Consider the following 17,463-nt stretch of genomic DNA (forward strand, 5'->3'; position numbering starts at 1 on the left):
TCCTGGGATGGCAGGACTTTCATATGAAGAAAGACTGGATCAACTAGGCTTATACTCACTGGAATTTAGAAGATTGAGGGGGGATCTTATTGAAACGTATAAAATTCTAAAGGGATTGGACAGGCTAGATGCAGGAAGGTTGTTTCCAATGTTGGGGAAGTCCAGAATGAGGATAAAGGGGAAGCCTTTTAGGACCGAGATGAGGAAAAACTTCTTCACACAGAGAGTGGTGAATCTGTGGAATTCTCTGCCACAGGAAACAGTTGAGACCGGTATTTAAACTGTTTTTTTAAATATATTTAAATGTATTTAAAATATTTAAGAGAAAGTTAGATATGGCCCTTGTAGCTAAAGGGATCGGGGGTATAGAGAGAAAGCAGGTACAGGGTTCTGAGTTGGATGATCAGCCATGATCATACTGAATGGCGGTGCAGGCTCGAAGGGCCGAATGACCTACTCCGGCATCTATTTTCTATGTTTCTATGTAACATTCAGCCACAGTGAGCCAGTCATGGAGACATCGAACGTTTATACTGGTGGATGGCATACCCACAAGCGTGTGGCTCTAACAACAGTGCTTCTCAAACATCGTTTGAGCTGCTGTCAGCCAGGTATGTGGAAAGTATTTCCCTACACTCCTGACGAGACCTGCAGAAAATTTTTGGAGTCTCGGAGTATAAGGACATCCCTTTTAGAACAGAGATGTGGAGGAACTTCTTTAGCCAGGGAGTGGTGAATCTGTAGAATTCATTGCCATAGATGGTTTTGGAAGCCAAGTCTTTGGATATGTTTAAAATGGAGAATGATAGGTTCTTAATTAGTAAGGGCATCAAAGGTGACAGAGAGAAAGGCAGAAGGATGAAGATAAGGGGGATAAGATATTGGATTAATAAGGGACCAGATACATTAGGCTAAACAGCTGAATTCTGCTCCCATGGTTTATGTTCTTATGGAAATGACTCACTTGCTGCAGGGCACCCAGTATCTGGCTTGCTCTTCAGCCATTGTGTTTATGTAGCTAGTTTAGTTGAGTTTCTGGTCAGTGATAACCTCCAGAATGTTCAGCAATGATGATACTACAGAATGGCAAATGGAGGTGACTAGATTCTCTCATCAAGTTATAGAGCAATACTACATGGAAACAGGCATTTCAGCCCAACTGGTCGATGCCAACCACATTACCCTGCTGGAGATAACCAGAGCCTGGCATTATTTCCTACAATTTATCATACATAAATATTTTCCAAATCTAGTTGCATGCCAAGGTGGATTGCCTCATTTTTTGAGTAGATATGAAGAATTAAATTTTGTGCAGTAAGGTCATCTGACCTTATGGAAGGAAGAAATTTATTAATGAACATCTGAAGATGGTTTTGCTTTAGACACATCCCTAAGGAATCTTTGCAGTAATATCCTGGGGACTGAATGATTGACTTTCACAATCACAACCATCTTCCTTTGCATGACTCCAAGCATTAGAGTGCTTTCAATAGGCATTGAACACCTACTGACTTAATACCGGGGCTTCTTGATAAATGCACTGAATCAAATGCTGCTCAGATAGCAAAGGCAGTTCACCTCAATTCCAGAATTCAGCTCTTGGGTCTATGTTTGGATTGATGCCACGAAGAGTTCCATGAATGGTCCTGGCAAACCCACATAAGGGCGGTGGAGAAAAGGCTGTTGCTTGATTGTACTGTTGGTACTTGCTTCCATCAATTTGCTTATGATTGAGAGTGGACAGTAGTTAGCTGCGCTGGATTTGTCCACTTTTTGTGAACAGGACATACCTGGGTAATTTTCCACTTTGTCAGGTAGACAGCAAGGCCAGGTGTTATTGGGTGCTGTATTTGTACTGGAATTGTTTGGCTAGACATGCTTCAAGATTTTAGGTACTGCAGTCAGGAAGCTGTCAAGTCTCGGTTTTTTCAGTACACTGCGCTCTCAGCTATTACCTGATATTAAATTATGTGATCTGAATTGACTGAAAGATGGTTTTTGTGGTAGTGCCATTGTCTGAAAGAAACTGAGATGGATCTTCCACATGACATCTTTGTTATATATAATGCCCAGCTTTTGGTGAGAATAGGGATATTCTTGGAGCCTCCTCCATTTGCTGGCCACTTCATTGTCCACCATTAGATTTTGCATCAAATCACTTAGTCCACTGCATGATATTTTTGCTGTCTAGCATGCAGGTAATTCTGTATTTTAAAGCTTCACCAGGTTGATATCTGGTGCTATTTCCAACATGTCTTTCTCTGCTTAGTGACACTCAGAAAGTTATAGATCGTGGTGTTGTACCAACCTGATACTGCTGATGTTGGGCACCTCATAGATATTCAGTTTTGAGTTGTTAGACCCATTCTGAATCCCATTTGTTGTGCAGTTAATATTTCGGTAATATTTGAGTAAGTAATATTATAAATATGTTGTTTGATTAAGCATTCTTTGTTGTTTGCATAATTCATTACGAGTGATTTTGCAAAGAATTGGGATGACATCTAAAACTTTGACAAACCTCTGTAGACGTGTGGTGGAGCGTACATTGACTGGCTGCATCATGGCCTGGTATGGAAACGCCAATGCCCTTGAATGGAAAATCCTACAAAAAGTATTGGATATGGTGCAGTGGATATGACGCAGTCCCTTACAGGAAAACCCCTCCTCACCATTGAGTAGCATTGTCACAGGAAAGCAGCATCTATCATCAGGCACCCCCACCACTCAGATCATGCTCACTTCTTGCTGCTGCCATCAGGAAAGAGGTGTAGGAGCCTCAGGACTCCTGACCACCAGGTTCAAGAACAGTTATTACCCCTCAAACATCAGGCTCTTGAACCAAAGAGGATTACTTCACTCAACATCACTGGCCCCATCAGTGAAATGTTCCCACAACTCATGGTCTCACTTTCAAAGACTCTTTATCCATGTTCTCAATATTTATTGCTTATTTTATTATTGTTATTATTATTTATTTATTTTTATATTTGCATAATTTGTTGTCTTGTCCATCCTGCTGGGGTGGTCTTTCATTGATTCTCATATAATTATTGGATTTATTCAGTATACCTGCAAGAAAATGAATCTCAGGGTTGTCTCTGGTGACATATATGTATGTACTTTGATAATAAATTTACTTTGAACTTGTAAAGTACGTGAATGGGATACATCATAACACCACCATGTCATAAAAGAGCATGCCTCGTTAAAAATGAAACTAAGACATGCATTCCTGGCTCCATGTTTTTCTTCAATTAGTTTGATGTTTTGGAGTTACAGTGGTGATGAGTAGGTTTTAAGACAAACCCAAGATGGCTACCTATTTGTTGAAGTACAGTGAGGCTTTCAAGTTTTAAAAATGTGTAGCGTGACTTTAAAGTTAATAGAAAGCATAGCAAGATGTTTGAGTTTTAAAAACAGTAGTGAAACATTTGTTTCTTTGAAAGGGAAAAGAAAGACTGTTGAGTTTAAAAAAAGGTAGAATAGGTTCATGAACAGCGAGTACTGGGTGATAATAATCATAAATAAAAACAAAAGGAAGAAATGGCTGGCTACATTGGAAAGGTAGACATACTCGATTACACAAAAGACAATTGGATATACTGAGTGAATTGAGCAATATTTTTAAACAAGTGAAATAGCCAAGAAAAGGAAGTGCCGGTTTTGCTGATTGCATTGGGTGGAAAAACATAGTTTTCTTAGAAATTTAACTGCTCTAACCAAACCAGTCAATATTGTGAAAGTAATGCAGCAACATTTAGAACCAAAGCCATTGTTGATTGCAGAACGCTTTAGTTTTCATAAGCAGAATCAAAAGGGTGGGGAGTCCATTTCAGCATTGAAAATGTCTGAGCATTGTCATTTCAGTTATGGGCTTAATGATGCACTGAAAGATCATTTAGTTTGTGGAATCTTACAAGAAAGCATTCAAAAACAGATTCTAACTGAAACACAACTCACATTTAAGGAGCAGTTGAAATCACTGTATCAATGGAAGCAGCAGACAGGGACACAATTGAGTTGCAATCAGCAATGAAAGTGAGCGTGAACAAAATTACAACATCTAAACAGAAACTGACCTGGCTGAACTAATGGGTTACCGTTGTGGCCGGGGTTCACATAAACCAGACTGAAGCAGACTTAAAGGCAAAATCTGATAATGATGAGAGTGACACAGGAGCCTTGAGATTTATAATATGAAAGCTAACAATAGACAAACAAAAAATGGTTTACACCAGAAGTAAGCAGCAAATTAATTGAAATGGAATTGGACATTGGCTAAGCTGTTTCAGTCATTCCACAAATTGAGTTTGAATGGCGTTTCTAGGATATTGAATTGAAATCAGGTGATATCCAGCTGAGAACTTAAACTGGAGAAAAGATAATTCCTGTGGGAATGACATTCGTAACAGTGAAATTCAACAACAATCAAGCCATATTGGGCTTGTATGTGGTAAAAATGGGTTAACATGTGGCGACGAGACTGGTTGAGACAAGTACAACTTGATTGGAGATCCATCCACCATTTGCATGCCACGTCCCCTGCAACAGAGTCAACGGAAAGTGAATTAAGAAAGGTACGGATGATGCCACAGCAGTGTTCAGGGGTGACACTGGAAAACTCAAACACGTCAAGAGTAAAATAGTGGTAAATGAAGATGCCACACCGTAGTTTTGCAGAGCCCACCCGGTTCCTTATACCATCTGTGATAAAGTAACCAGTGAGCTAAATTGCATGGAGGCTGAAGGAATTCTTTTCAACATTGAGTGGAGCCCATGGGCAACACCCGTGGTCCCAGTAGCCAAGAAGAATAGGTCTGTCAGGATCTCTGGTGGTTTTAAGGTCACCATCAACCCATTATTGAAAGTAGATCAATTCGAACTGCCCAGGATAGAGGATATCTTTGCAGACCTTTCTAGAGGGAATCACTTCAGCGAAGTGGACTAAGCTGAGGCCTACCTACAGATGGAGATGGATGAAGAGTCCTAAATGTTTCTCACCATAAACACTCACAAAGGGCTTTATCGCTATATTAGGCTTATTTTTGGAGTAGCATCTGCACCTGCACTCTGGAAAATTTAAGATTTACTATGCTGTGGATGTGCCCGGAGAATGTTACCAAGGTTTTCTGTGTCTATGGATATAGAAATGCACTTTGTATTGAGTTGGAGTTTATAGCTAAGCAGGGAGGAGTGTTGTATATTTAATATTTCATTATTATGTGAATAATATTGTAAAAATATTGTTTGATTAAGCTTGCTTTGTTTACATAATTCATCACGGGTAAAATGTAAAAGTATGTGAGTGGCTTACATCATTACGCTACCATGTCATAAGTGTGTACCTTGCTGAAAGTAAAAATGAAACTAAGATATGCTTTCAGGGCTCCGTGTTTTCTTTTAATTAGCTTTATGTTTTATGTTCTGGAGTTTCAAAACATAACACCAATCAACAGAATCGGAATGGATGAACAGAGACTTATGAATAAAAATGTTTCTTCTACAGTGGAGTAGATATAAGACAGTCTAGAGCAGGAGTTTTTAAACTGGGGTCCATGTACCCCCAATTCCAGTGGGCCCATGATCTTGGGTGGGTCAGAATTTACATCTTCATTCTCACTAACCTCCAACTGAAATTTAGCATTTCCTTCAATTATGAATATAGGCAATAAACTACAGTAGCATTAGCAGTAACTATGACTTTGTCACCAATAGAAATCACAGATATTTTCATATCACGTTGTAGTTGTAAAAAAAATCTCAAAATATCATTTATGTCACGCTCATCACTACTTCGAAATTATAGTAGTTGATGATATTCTTAATCAAGCTAAGCAACAACAGCTTTCACACTGATATGTCTTAAAAATAAAATAAAATTTTATCTTGTCTATACTTCAAATGTATACTCTTTATCTAATGTGCATATTTTACTATATCACAAATTCATTTTTTTATTATTTTGTTAACTGTATTTCAATATAATTGGTTTATTTTGTAATCCTATGCATTTAATTCTATATAATTAAATACATTATTCCGAGAAGGGGTCCACAGGCTTCATGGGATTGTCAAAGGGGTGCAGGACGTAAAAAAGGTTAAGAACCTCAGAGCAGCGATGAAACAGCTGTAACTATTTGTCATTCACAGTCCAGTTCACTGATTAGATTTTACAACCTAAAGACTCATTCAGTTCATCTAAATCATGCTGTCCACAGCAGTGCTGGTAAATATAATTAAACTTTTTTAAAACCTGCATTTCACTCTAAATTTTTATCCCCTTTAGAATTGTGCAGCATTGTCATCACTTCTTTACATTCTCCAGGAAACTGCTCTGTTGTAACTGTCAGATTATCTTTAATTAAACTGTGCAAAATTGAGTAATGCAATAGCTGCAGTGGTGTAAGATCCTTACATTCGAGTCATCAAGAAATACAGCACAGAAAAAGGCCCTTCAGCCATCTAGTCCATGCTGAACAGCTAATCTGCCTAAGCCCATCACTCTGCACCTGGACTACATCTGCGAGTCCAAGTCCACTGATGGCTGGAGTCCTGGGGTTGGAGAAGTGTGTGTGTGCACATATAGGTGGGCAGAAGGAAGAACAGGGCTTGTTTTGCTGTTGTTGATTAAATGTTTATTGTGTTTTGTTGTATAGTGTTCTGTGTTGTTTGCCGAGCATTGTAGACAATGCTATGTTGATGCCAGAATTTGTGGCGACACTTGCAGGCTGCCTGCCAGCATATCCTTGGACATGTTGGTTGATAACACAAATGACGCATTTCACTGTATGTTTCAATGTACATATGGTAAAGAAATGTGAATTTGAATCTGAATTATTTATAATATGCACTGCAGTCCCTCTGGTAGACTTGTTTTCCCCCTAATTTTCTGTGTTGAAATTTAGCATAATCAATTATTTTTATCTGAACGTTATAAGCATACTTATAAAAAAGAACATAGAAACACTTGGAACAGGAATAGTCCATTCAGTCTATGAGAGCTGTTCCTATTAAGTTAGTTCATGTTGATGTGCATTTAGAGTCATAAATTCATACAGAAGTACAGCAGTGAAAAAGGCTCTTTGGCCCATCTAGTCCATGCCAAACCATTTAAACTGCCTCGTCCCATCAACTTGCACCCGGACCATAGCTCTACACACCCCTGCCATCCATGTACCTATCCAAACTTTGCTTAAGCATTGAAATCGAGCTCACCTGCACCACTGTGCTGACAGCTCATTCCACACTTTCACGCCCTCTAACTGAAGAAATTTTCCCTGCTGTTCCCCTTAACCCATGACCTCACCCTTCACCCTTAATCGATGACCTCCACTTGTATTCACACCGAACCTCAGTGGAAAATCCCTGCGTGAATTTACCCTATCTATACCCCTCATAATTTTGTATATCTCTATCGAATCTCCTCTCAGTCTTCTATGTTCTAAGGAATAAAGTACTAACCTATTTAATCTTTCCTCGTAACACAGGTCCTCCAGTCCCGGCAACATCCTTGTAGATTTTCTCTGTACTCTTTCAACCTTTTGACATCCTTCCTGTCGGCAGGTGACCAAAACTGCACATAATATGCCAAATTACACCTCACCAACATCTTATAGAACGTCAACGTATCATACGATCTCCTGTTCACAATACTTTGATTTATGAGGGCCAATGTACCAAAAGCTGTCTTATGGCTTTGTCTCTCTGCGACGTCTCTTCCAATGAATTATAGACCTGTTTTACCCGATCAGTTGATATACCACACTAAAGTGCCATACCTCACACTTGTTTGCATTAAATTGCCTTAGTTCTATAGACTCTGTGTCCATCTCCTGAGTATATGGAGTTGCAAAAAATCCATTTAATATTGTCTCACCCCATCTAGTTTGGCCCCAAGCATGGATTACCATTCTAATCTTTCAGAGGACCTTACAATCCTTTTGTTCTTAACATATCTGTAGAATCCCCTAGGATTCACCTTGTCTGCTAGGGCAACGTCGTGCCTTCTTTAAGCCCTCCTGATTTATTTCTTAAGTGTGCACTTGCATTTCTTATACTCCATAAGTAACTCATTTGTTTCTGCCTGCCTATACCACCTATGCACCTCCTTCTTTTTCTTAACCAGGGCCTCAATGTCTCTTGAAAACCGAGATTCTCTAAACCTATTATCTTTACTGTTTATTTGGACAGGCACGTACAATCTTTGTACTCTCATAATTTCACTTTTGAAGGCCTCCCACTTACCAAGTATACCTTTGCTAGAAAACAACCCACCCAAATCCACACTTTCTAGATCCTTTCCGATATCACCAAAATTGGCCTTACTCGTATTTAAAATTTCCACCAGCAGACTGGACCTATTCTTTTCCATATTTACTTTGATCACCAGATGAAAAGAGTTCCCCTACCTAAACATCTATCACCTGCTCTGTCACACACTCTCTATGTACTGATGAAGGAAACTTTCCTAAACATATTTGACAAACTCTATCCCATCTTGTCCTTTTAGAGTGTGGGACCCAGTCTATATGTGGAAAATTAAAATCACCTACAATAACAAACTTACGTTTCTTGCAACAAAATTGTTCCTATAAATAACACGGACTGCTAGGTGGTCTATAGCCCCATTAACGTGGTCATGCCTTTCTCATTCCTTATTTTCATGACTTTCAAGCCAGCTCTTAGATTCACTGTTACAATATCTGTCCTAGTACTTTTAAAAAAGACTGCAGCTGTTGAAAAGAAAACTGAAATAAAAGCAGAAAATGTTGGAAACATTCAACAGGTCAGGGAGCACCTGTGGAGGGAGAAACAGAATCAGTGATTCAGATCTAAGATACTTTGTCAAGAGTATTTCAAGCAGTTTCTGTTTTTATTTTAAAACTGATATGGCTTTAGGCTTCACCATAACCTCAGGCACTCTATATCAAAACCATTCCACTCATTGGTGTAAAGAAAATCTCATTGTCCAAACTACTTAAATTTATATGTCTGAGTTTTTAACCTATCTCCTTGCTATTAACTCTGATTAGTCCCCTGTTGTGTTTAAATTTTACTTAGTCTCCCCTCAGCCTTCCCAGTATCAAAGAAGCCAAGGCTATCCAATCTTTCCTCGTGATTAAACTTCTTCCGTGGCACCCTCCTTGTAAACCTCTGTTGTACTTTCACATTTGCCCTATAGTAGTTACTAGAAGTTAATGCAAATCTTGCTTTGCAACCTAACAGGGACAAGTCGTTAAATTGAACAGGACATGTTTGCTTTGTGTCTGTGTCCCACTGATCTTATATCCAGTTTGTCATCAAAGTAGGTACTTTACAATAATCTTTTAGGGCTTTGGCATTTTGTCATTGCAATAGATGCCGTCACGGACATGAAATAACTTGTAATAGTGTTTTGCTAATTTCCAAACTGACCGACATCAGGATTAGGTTCAGCTAAAGACCTCAAATGCTTACTTTACCTTGTGTAAATTTCTTTCTTTATTTGTTGGTCATAGTCTAATCAATTTGTGCTAGATAAATAATGGTCATTATTTTAGAGAAGCTATCAACATAACTTGTTACTGATATTGTGTAGATGCTTGATAAGTCTTACATTATTACTTATATTTTCAATACTGGGAACCAGGGAGACTTGAAGAACTTACTATACTCTGAGGTCATCCCACAAACTTCACCAACTATTTGGCAGCATAGAAAGTAAAATATCCAGTCACTGCAAGATCATTAAAATGCCACATAAAAGGCAGATCAGAAGGAAGTTTAATCTTGTCTGTTTTTTTCCTGTTAGTTTTGTGTCTGTTTGTAAATTAAATGAAGAAGGTATGTATTTATATCTAAATTTGGATTTACATTCTTTTTCCTTCTATGTTGCTCCTTTATACAGGGGAGCCCAGCAAGCAGTGTCCGATACAAGGTGGATCTGACCGAGTTTCCATACAGTGCAAGCATATTTGAAGTGGAGGAAGACACAGGGCGGGTGCTTACTCGAGTAAATCTCAATGAGGAACCTAATACAGTTTTCAAGGTAACATATACAATTTTGCCTTGAAATTTTACTGCAGGCTAAAATACGTGCTGGTGAGAGTGGCAGTGGACGTTAAAGACTGTTCTGATCATGTCCCCAACACTCACTCTACAAACTTCATTTGGAACCTAACAGGCAACATGCAAAGCCAATTGATGCTTCTTCCCAAAATAATGTTTTTTTAGCGGTACTCCAAAAGGCGCAATGCATCATGGGGTAACCAGCATGCCACTGCCGAAATGTGGTGCACATAGTGAAGTGCCTGGATGAATTTCAGGAATTAAGCAAAATGACCTGGAAACAGTTGTTAACATAATTCACTCTGAGGGAAGCATCATTCGTGATTGCATGCAGCTGATAGAAACAGTTTACAATTTACTTTTAAACTATTTTAATTTAATTTTAAACAGTTTAATTTTAAACAATTTAAACAATTAAACAATTTACTTTCTTGGCAACTGAATTTTAATATTATAGCTGGTTGTTGTTTTTATTACGTAAAACCAGAAAAAGCTGAAAACACTGCATCAGCCAACACCTGTGAAGAAAGGTGTCTACCACACCCACCCTATCTTCCCCCTCACCTGGCTTCACCAGTCACCTGCCCACTTGTACTCCTTCCTCTCCTCCCACCTTCCTATTTTGGCTTCTTCCCCCTTCCTTTCTAGTTCTGAAATGTTGATCCTTTATTCCTCTCTGTAGATGCTGCGTGACCTGCTGAGTTAGACAATAGACAATAGGTGCAGGAGTAGGCTATTTGGCCCTTCAAGCCAGCACCGCCATTCAATGTGATCATGGCTGATCATCCACAATCAGTACCCCATTCCTGCTTTCTCCCCGTATCCCTTGACTCCGCTATCTTTAAGAACTCTATCTAACTCTTTCTTGAAAGCATCCAGAGAATTAGCCTCCACTGCCTTCTGAGGCAGAGCTTTCCATAGATCCACAACTCTCTGGAGTTCCTCCAGCATTTTGCGTGTGTACTCAGGATGTCCAGCATCTGCAGAAACTCCTGTGTTTCTGATAAAAGGTCTTTGATCTGAAACATTGACTTTGTTTCTCTTTCACAAATGCTGCCTGACTTTTTGAGTGCTCCCAGCTTCTTCTGGTTTTATTTCCAGCAAGTGTAGTTTATTTTTGATATTCGTTGTTGATTTTATAAAGTGATTATAATTTAAAATGGTTTACTTGTTCTGTCGCATTCAGCTGGCAGTAATTGCTTATGATGATGGAGAACCAATGAAATTTAATACCACCATAGTCGAAGTTACTGTACTGCAACCATCTGTAATTCCACGCTTTACACAAGAAGATTACAGGTACTGTTTACACATACAGGTGGAAGGGGGAGATATTGTTCCGGTTTTTATGTGTCACAGCATTGAGAAGGATATTCTTTAGTTGCCATTTCATTTTCATAATGATGCATGATTTTATAGAGGAGAAGCAAGCATGACCCATAATCTAATGTTGATTCAATTAACTTCAAAATCCTTCTGAAGGACAATCTGATTCCACAGGTGCCCTTTATATGAAATGTAGAAGGGACAATAATTTTTCAGAGCACCAAAAGAAAATCTCTCATATTTCCTCGTCATCAATAAAGTAATGCAGTATTTGATGGCAGCTGCCTTTTCTTCCTTTGCTTCTAAACAGTTCTAGACTTGAGATGATCACATTTCTTCTAGCCAAGCCAGGCCTCCTTTCCAGCCCAGTTGCCTGTCTTCTGTTGGTGTTCCTCTGTATATTGTCTGCAGTGTATCTCTGACCCAGGTTTGCCAATCAAACCAACCATCCTCATCTCCCAAGTTACAAACTATGGATATCTCATGGCAACAGGCACAATGCTGGCTCACATTTCTGAAATCTACAAACTCACTGTTAACTTTAGCAAACTGGTTACATACTAGATGTGCTATATGAAAGGACAAGAGGTGAGCATTGGCTGGGATTTCCCAGAAGACTGTGTTGAGCTGTATGCTATGAAGTTTTAATCCATTCGGCTAGATTAACATGTCTCTCAGGGCAGACCACAATTGTTTTTGGTCAGTCTTGTGGATCGCTGTGACAACCTGTCAATCAAATTGAATTGGTTAAAATTCCATAGCATTGAGTGTAATACAGACCGATCTGGAAACCAGTCCCAGAGGGGAGTATCCGATTCCACAGGTGTTCTTTATATGAAATGTAGAAGGGACAAATAATATTTTCAGAGCGCCAAAAGAAAATCTCTTATATTTCCTAGTCATGAGTAAATGCATTTAAGGCCGATACCTTAACTTTGAAGCAGCCTTTCCCTTGCTTCAGCTGGCAGGTTTCAAGGGTGTGAAGGAAGATAATAGATTTACAGATTTATTAACATAATTAAAATGTCAGTGTTTTTTTTCTGCTGTGAATTATCTCCCACCCACTGCCCTGTCTCAGTATAATGTGGATGCAGGTAGATTGGAGACTACGTTCCCAAGGCATGATTTAAACCCTGTCCATGACTGCAGCCAATCCCATGTATTCACCATGTTAAAATTTCCATTTATTTCTTCTGAATCCAAATCAAATTTCCCAGATCCATTCTACATCTAATAGTAATAGCAATTTTAATAGATCATAAAATTATTTATACAGCTGAAAGACTAAAAACCCAATCCAGAGAAATTATAAATTTTAAAAAAACAGAAAATTTATATAAAATAAGTGATACAGGAATTCAATTAATTAGTCTAAATGCCTTCTTGTATTTAATTTTTTAGTCTATATTATGGATGAAGATATGATATTTTGCTGGTCTTCAGCTTCAGACATCTCAAAGTCAAACATTTGCCAAGATGAAAAATACAGATAATATAAGCTGATGGCAACCCCCACTGGACCGCTGGATAATATGGGGGGCTCATTTTCTTCTTCCTATGAACACTAAAGATATGATGCTAACCAGTGATTTTGGGTTTCTGTTCCTAACTCCTGCTAATTATTTATAAAGAGCTGGCTGTATTAATTCAGGAACAAGCCTGCAGTCCCAAAATGTTATTTTTTTTATTTTGTCTCAGACTGATATTTAATTTGTCATGTATTACTAAGTGCATATGCTATGAACAATTGATTTCAATATGTCTTGCATTACAGCAAATATAGAATATCTTCAGTGTTTAGCTTGACTTTGTCAGTTTCAATGATCTACATTATTATAATAATATGTATAGATTTTGACCTATACTGAGTATGTTAAATTGCTCTAGTAGACCAGAGGATAGCACGATGCTAGGTGGTTGTTTGGTGATTGGCATAGGGAAAAAATCTCCTACAGTTACTTTAGTTTTGCGGTGTAATATTCGGTAAGCATGGAGTTTATAAAACTACAAAGCAGGATCTCGGAAAGCGAGTATCTTTTGGCATTCTCCTGATTTCTGTTACTGATTGTGTCTTTTCACATGAGTCCTTAGGGAAGATAATTTGTACTTCTGCCATGTCCTCAATGTGAATGAAAGGTCATCGCTGATAGTGAATAGATCGTGGAAGCGATAATAAAGCCTGTGTAGCACAGTGCTGCATCATTTGGCTATTATTACCTGTGGTGCTTGATACATTAGCCAGATGTTTAGAATGACACTGTGGACAAATAATGGGATCCAGGGAGTCCTATCACAAGCTTTATTGCTTTTATTATAAGAAATCCTCAATCGCTGTATTCAGATCTTCACAAAAGAACCATCTTTATCCAGATCAGGCAAGTGTGAATGAATTTCCAGCAAGTATTTCAATCTAGCTTTAAATGGCTAATTATGTTTAGGTAGGAGGGCCAAGCCGAAGGTCATACATTGCAATGAATCATTGGGTATCTTTGAGAATGTTCTGTACCATGCAGCCAACTGGAACTTGCTCCAAAAACAAACACACACAGATTACTGGAGCAACACAGGAGGTCAGGCAGCATCTCTGGAAATGAATAAACAGTTGACATTTCAGCCGAGATCCTTCATCAGGATTTCTGATGAAGGGTCTCAGCCCGAAACATTGACTGTCTATTATTTCCATAGGTGCTCCTGGGCCTGCTGAGTTTCTCTAGTATTTTGTGTCTGTTGCTCTGGATTTCAGCTTCTACAGAAACTCTTGTGTTCATTACTTGCTCCAAAAAGGTGTACTTGAGGTAAAGTATATTTCATAGAGTGCATTTAATTTTTTTTATTAATAGTTACATTGACTTACACAGCATTGGCACTCAGATTTCAGTGCTTAATCTCTGTGCCGTGTTTGACTGTAACTTTACGTTTTAGTTATTGAGCAATCTTAAGATATATTGTAATTGTAAATTTTGTTTAAATAATTACCATAATGAATTCCCAGACATTTGTTTCATGAATGGGAATGTTCCAATAGTGGACATAAATCTGTGAGCCTGGGATTTCTCAAACTCAATGGATTTGATAACAGTGATACTATCCATCCTGTCTTCGAAAAGAATCTCTGTGGACTGCTCACAGAACAGTGCTGGCGTGGATTCTGAAGATATTTATATAATGACACATCTATCCTCAAACCTGGAAGATGTGCTGAGGAGACAAATGATAGTGTAAGATTATTATATATTAGTTCTTGAAGCTAATACATGAAAATCATGTTCTTCATTAAATTATCCCCTGATTGATTCACTTTTATTCAGGCTACGTCCACACTACACTGGATAAATCCATAACCGAATCTTTTTCTCTCGTTTTTACCCTCCATCCACACTAAAATGGTGCTTTTTGTCCCCCGAAACCGGAGCTTTTCAGAAACACTCTCCAAAGTATGTAATTTTGAAAACGCCGGAATGGCCAAGTCACATGTTGTGAAAGGACCTGAAGCAAGCAGTTCATCTAAGGAAGCCCCTCAACATCCCAGAGTTGAAGCAGTTTTGTAAGGAGGAATGTCCTAAAATTCCTCCAAGTCAATGTGCAGGACTGATCAACAGTTACAGGAAATGTTTGGTTGAAACTATTGCTGTACAAGGGGGTCACACCAGTTACTGAAAGCAAAGATTCACATACTTTTTCCAACAAATGCATGTAATATTGGATATTTTTTCTCAATAAATAAATGAACAAGTATAATGTTTTTTGTGTTATTTATTTGATTGGGTTTCCTTTATCTAGTTTTAGGGCTTACATGAAGATCTGATCACACATTTATGCACTAATAGAGAAAATTCTAAAGCATTCACAAACTTTCTCTCAACACTGTAGAAAAATGAGAAAAAACAAAGTTCCTAGTTTTACATAACCTTTTCTGTTTAGTAACTGAAGAAGGCCTGCTCAAGCTCAGCCAGACTTCCTCTCATTATTATTTCATGCCATTTGTTGCAGTGTGTGTGTGTGTGTGTGTGTGTGTAGGTGTTGGGTGAGCAGTTAATGGGCTTCTATGAAGCTGATCAAAAATGCTTCTGACATTCCCCAAAAACTGTTTTCAAAATTGACCAAATTAATGATGCTTGTGACTCATGGAACTGTATTCCTAGAAAGATCCAATACAACTATGTCTTATTTTAAAATTCCTGTTGTCAATTATATGTATTCTATTTTACACTAGCAAAATTAGGTAATGTAAAGTAGAAGATATATGTGACAGTGCATTTAGTAGGAATACTACATTTCATTATTAATTTCAACAATGAATTTTATGTTAATAAAGTGAATGTATAATTTTGCTGAGAGGGATAGCATATTAATTGTACTAATTAAACCTAATTTACATGAGCAAATTGAGTTAATTAAAAATAGGCTTTCACAATAACTCAAAAACTCCATAAATTGCATCACTGTGAAACATGGAGACTATATTAATGCTATTAACAGTGGCCTATAAATGAATGATATTAATTGGATTGAATCTCAGTGCAATTTTAAAAGTCAAAACTTCTAAAACCTGTCTTTATGTAATTTGTCAAGCATAGCCAAAATCATTATTTTTTAAATCTCCTGTGGTTTAGAACTATATACTTTATACACATTATGAATGGGAGAATTCTATTACTCCTCTGCAAATCCCCACGGCGTCTGATGACCCTGTGATCTCTGTCTCTGCGGCAGATGTCAGAACATCCTTCAAGAAGATAAACCTTCTCAAGGTGTCAGGCCCCAACAGTGTAGGTTGCATGGTATTGAAATTCTGTGCTGACCTTCTGGCTGGACTGTTCAAGGACATCTCTAGCTTCTCACTGCTGTAATTGGAAGTTCAAAAGAGCAGCAGTCATGTTGGTGCCCAGTAAGAGCAGGGAGAGCTGCCTCAATGACTAGCGCCCAGCAGCACTCACGTCTACTATGATGAAGTGCTTTGAGAGGTTGGTCATGGCTAGAAACTCCTACCTGAGCAAGGACTTGAGTCCGCTGCAATGTGCTTATGGCTACAACAGGTCTACAACAGACACAATCACACTCCTGTCCAATCAGCTTTGGAGCATCTGGATAACAGCAAATCATATGTTAGGCTGCTGTTTATTGATTACAACTCAATGTTCAATACCATCACTGTCATGGTCCCTTTAAGCAATCGCCCACCTGGCTACTTTCCTCAGGAATTGGGCCTCAATCACCTCGTTTAGTTTCCAATCATTCCCAGGTTCCACTAGCTACAACCACCTGCCTTCCATCAGCAAATGCAGTATAAAAACCCTGTGACCATATCAAGGAGCTGCCAGTTTGTTGGTTGACTCTGGTGTGAGTAACCTTGTTTTATTGTTCTTAGGATTGCCAGTTCTAAGTCTAGCATTGCTCTTGGATACTGACTCTGTGCTTGCTATGTCAAGAATGCCTCCTGACTCTGCCTCCACACCTGTGTTCTGCACTTGAGTTTGTCCACCACCATGCTTGTGTAACAATCATCGCCTTAATATAATCAACAAGCTACAAAACCTAGGTCCCTGTAACTTAATCCTTGACTTACTTATCAGGAAACCATAGTTAATGAGGATCAAAAATAACATCTCACTGATAATCAACACAGCACACCTCAAGGATGAGTGTTTAGCCCACTGTTCCACTCTCTCTACGCTCATGACTATGTAACTAGGCACAACTTGAATACTGCCTATAAATTCACCATTGTCATTGGCAGAATTTCAGATGGTGACAAGGAAGCACACAGGAATGATCAGTTGGTTCAGTAGTGTTGCAACAACAACCTCCCACTCATCGTCAGCAAGACCAAGGAATTGATTGTGGACTTAAGTAGGGAGAAGTTGGGAGGATATACACTAGTCCTCAATGAGAAGTCACTGGTGAAAAGAGTGAGCAGCTTCAAGTCTCTGGGTGTCATCATCACAGAGAATCTACCTCGAGTCCAACACATTGATGTATAATGAAGAAGGCTTGTCAGTAACTCCATTAGGAATTTAAAGCAATTTGGTATGTTACTATTGGCTTGCAGATTTTTAAAGATGTATACTGGAGCATTCTGACTGCTGG

General features: G+C 38.5%; 1 protein-coding gene across 2 annotated transcripts in view; it reads left to right on the plus strand.

Moving 5' to 3' along the window:
* Window positions 1-17,463, plus strand: part of pcdh15b (protocadherin-related 15b) — a 1,734,278-nt gene that overhangs the window by 1,524,458 nt on the left and 192,357 nt on the right. For both annotated transcript variants that reach the window (XM_073027317.1, XM_073027316.1), the window contains exons 28-29: window positions 9,890-10,030; window positions 11,237-11,349. In XM_073027317.1, the coding sequence (XP_072883418.1) occupies window positions 9,890-10,030; window positions 11,237-11,349 (254 nt within the window). The remainder of the gene's footprint in view (window positions 1-9,889; window positions 10,031-11,236; window positions 11,350-17,463) is intronic.

The sequence above is a fragment of the Hemitrygon akajei genome, chromosome 23, assembly GCF_048418815.1.
Source record: "Hemitrygon akajei chromosome 23, sHemAka1.3, whole genome shotgun sequence".
Lineage (NCBI taxonomy): Eukaryota > Metazoa > Chordata > Chondrichthyes > Myliobatiformes > Dasyatidae > Hemitrygon > Hemitrygon akajei.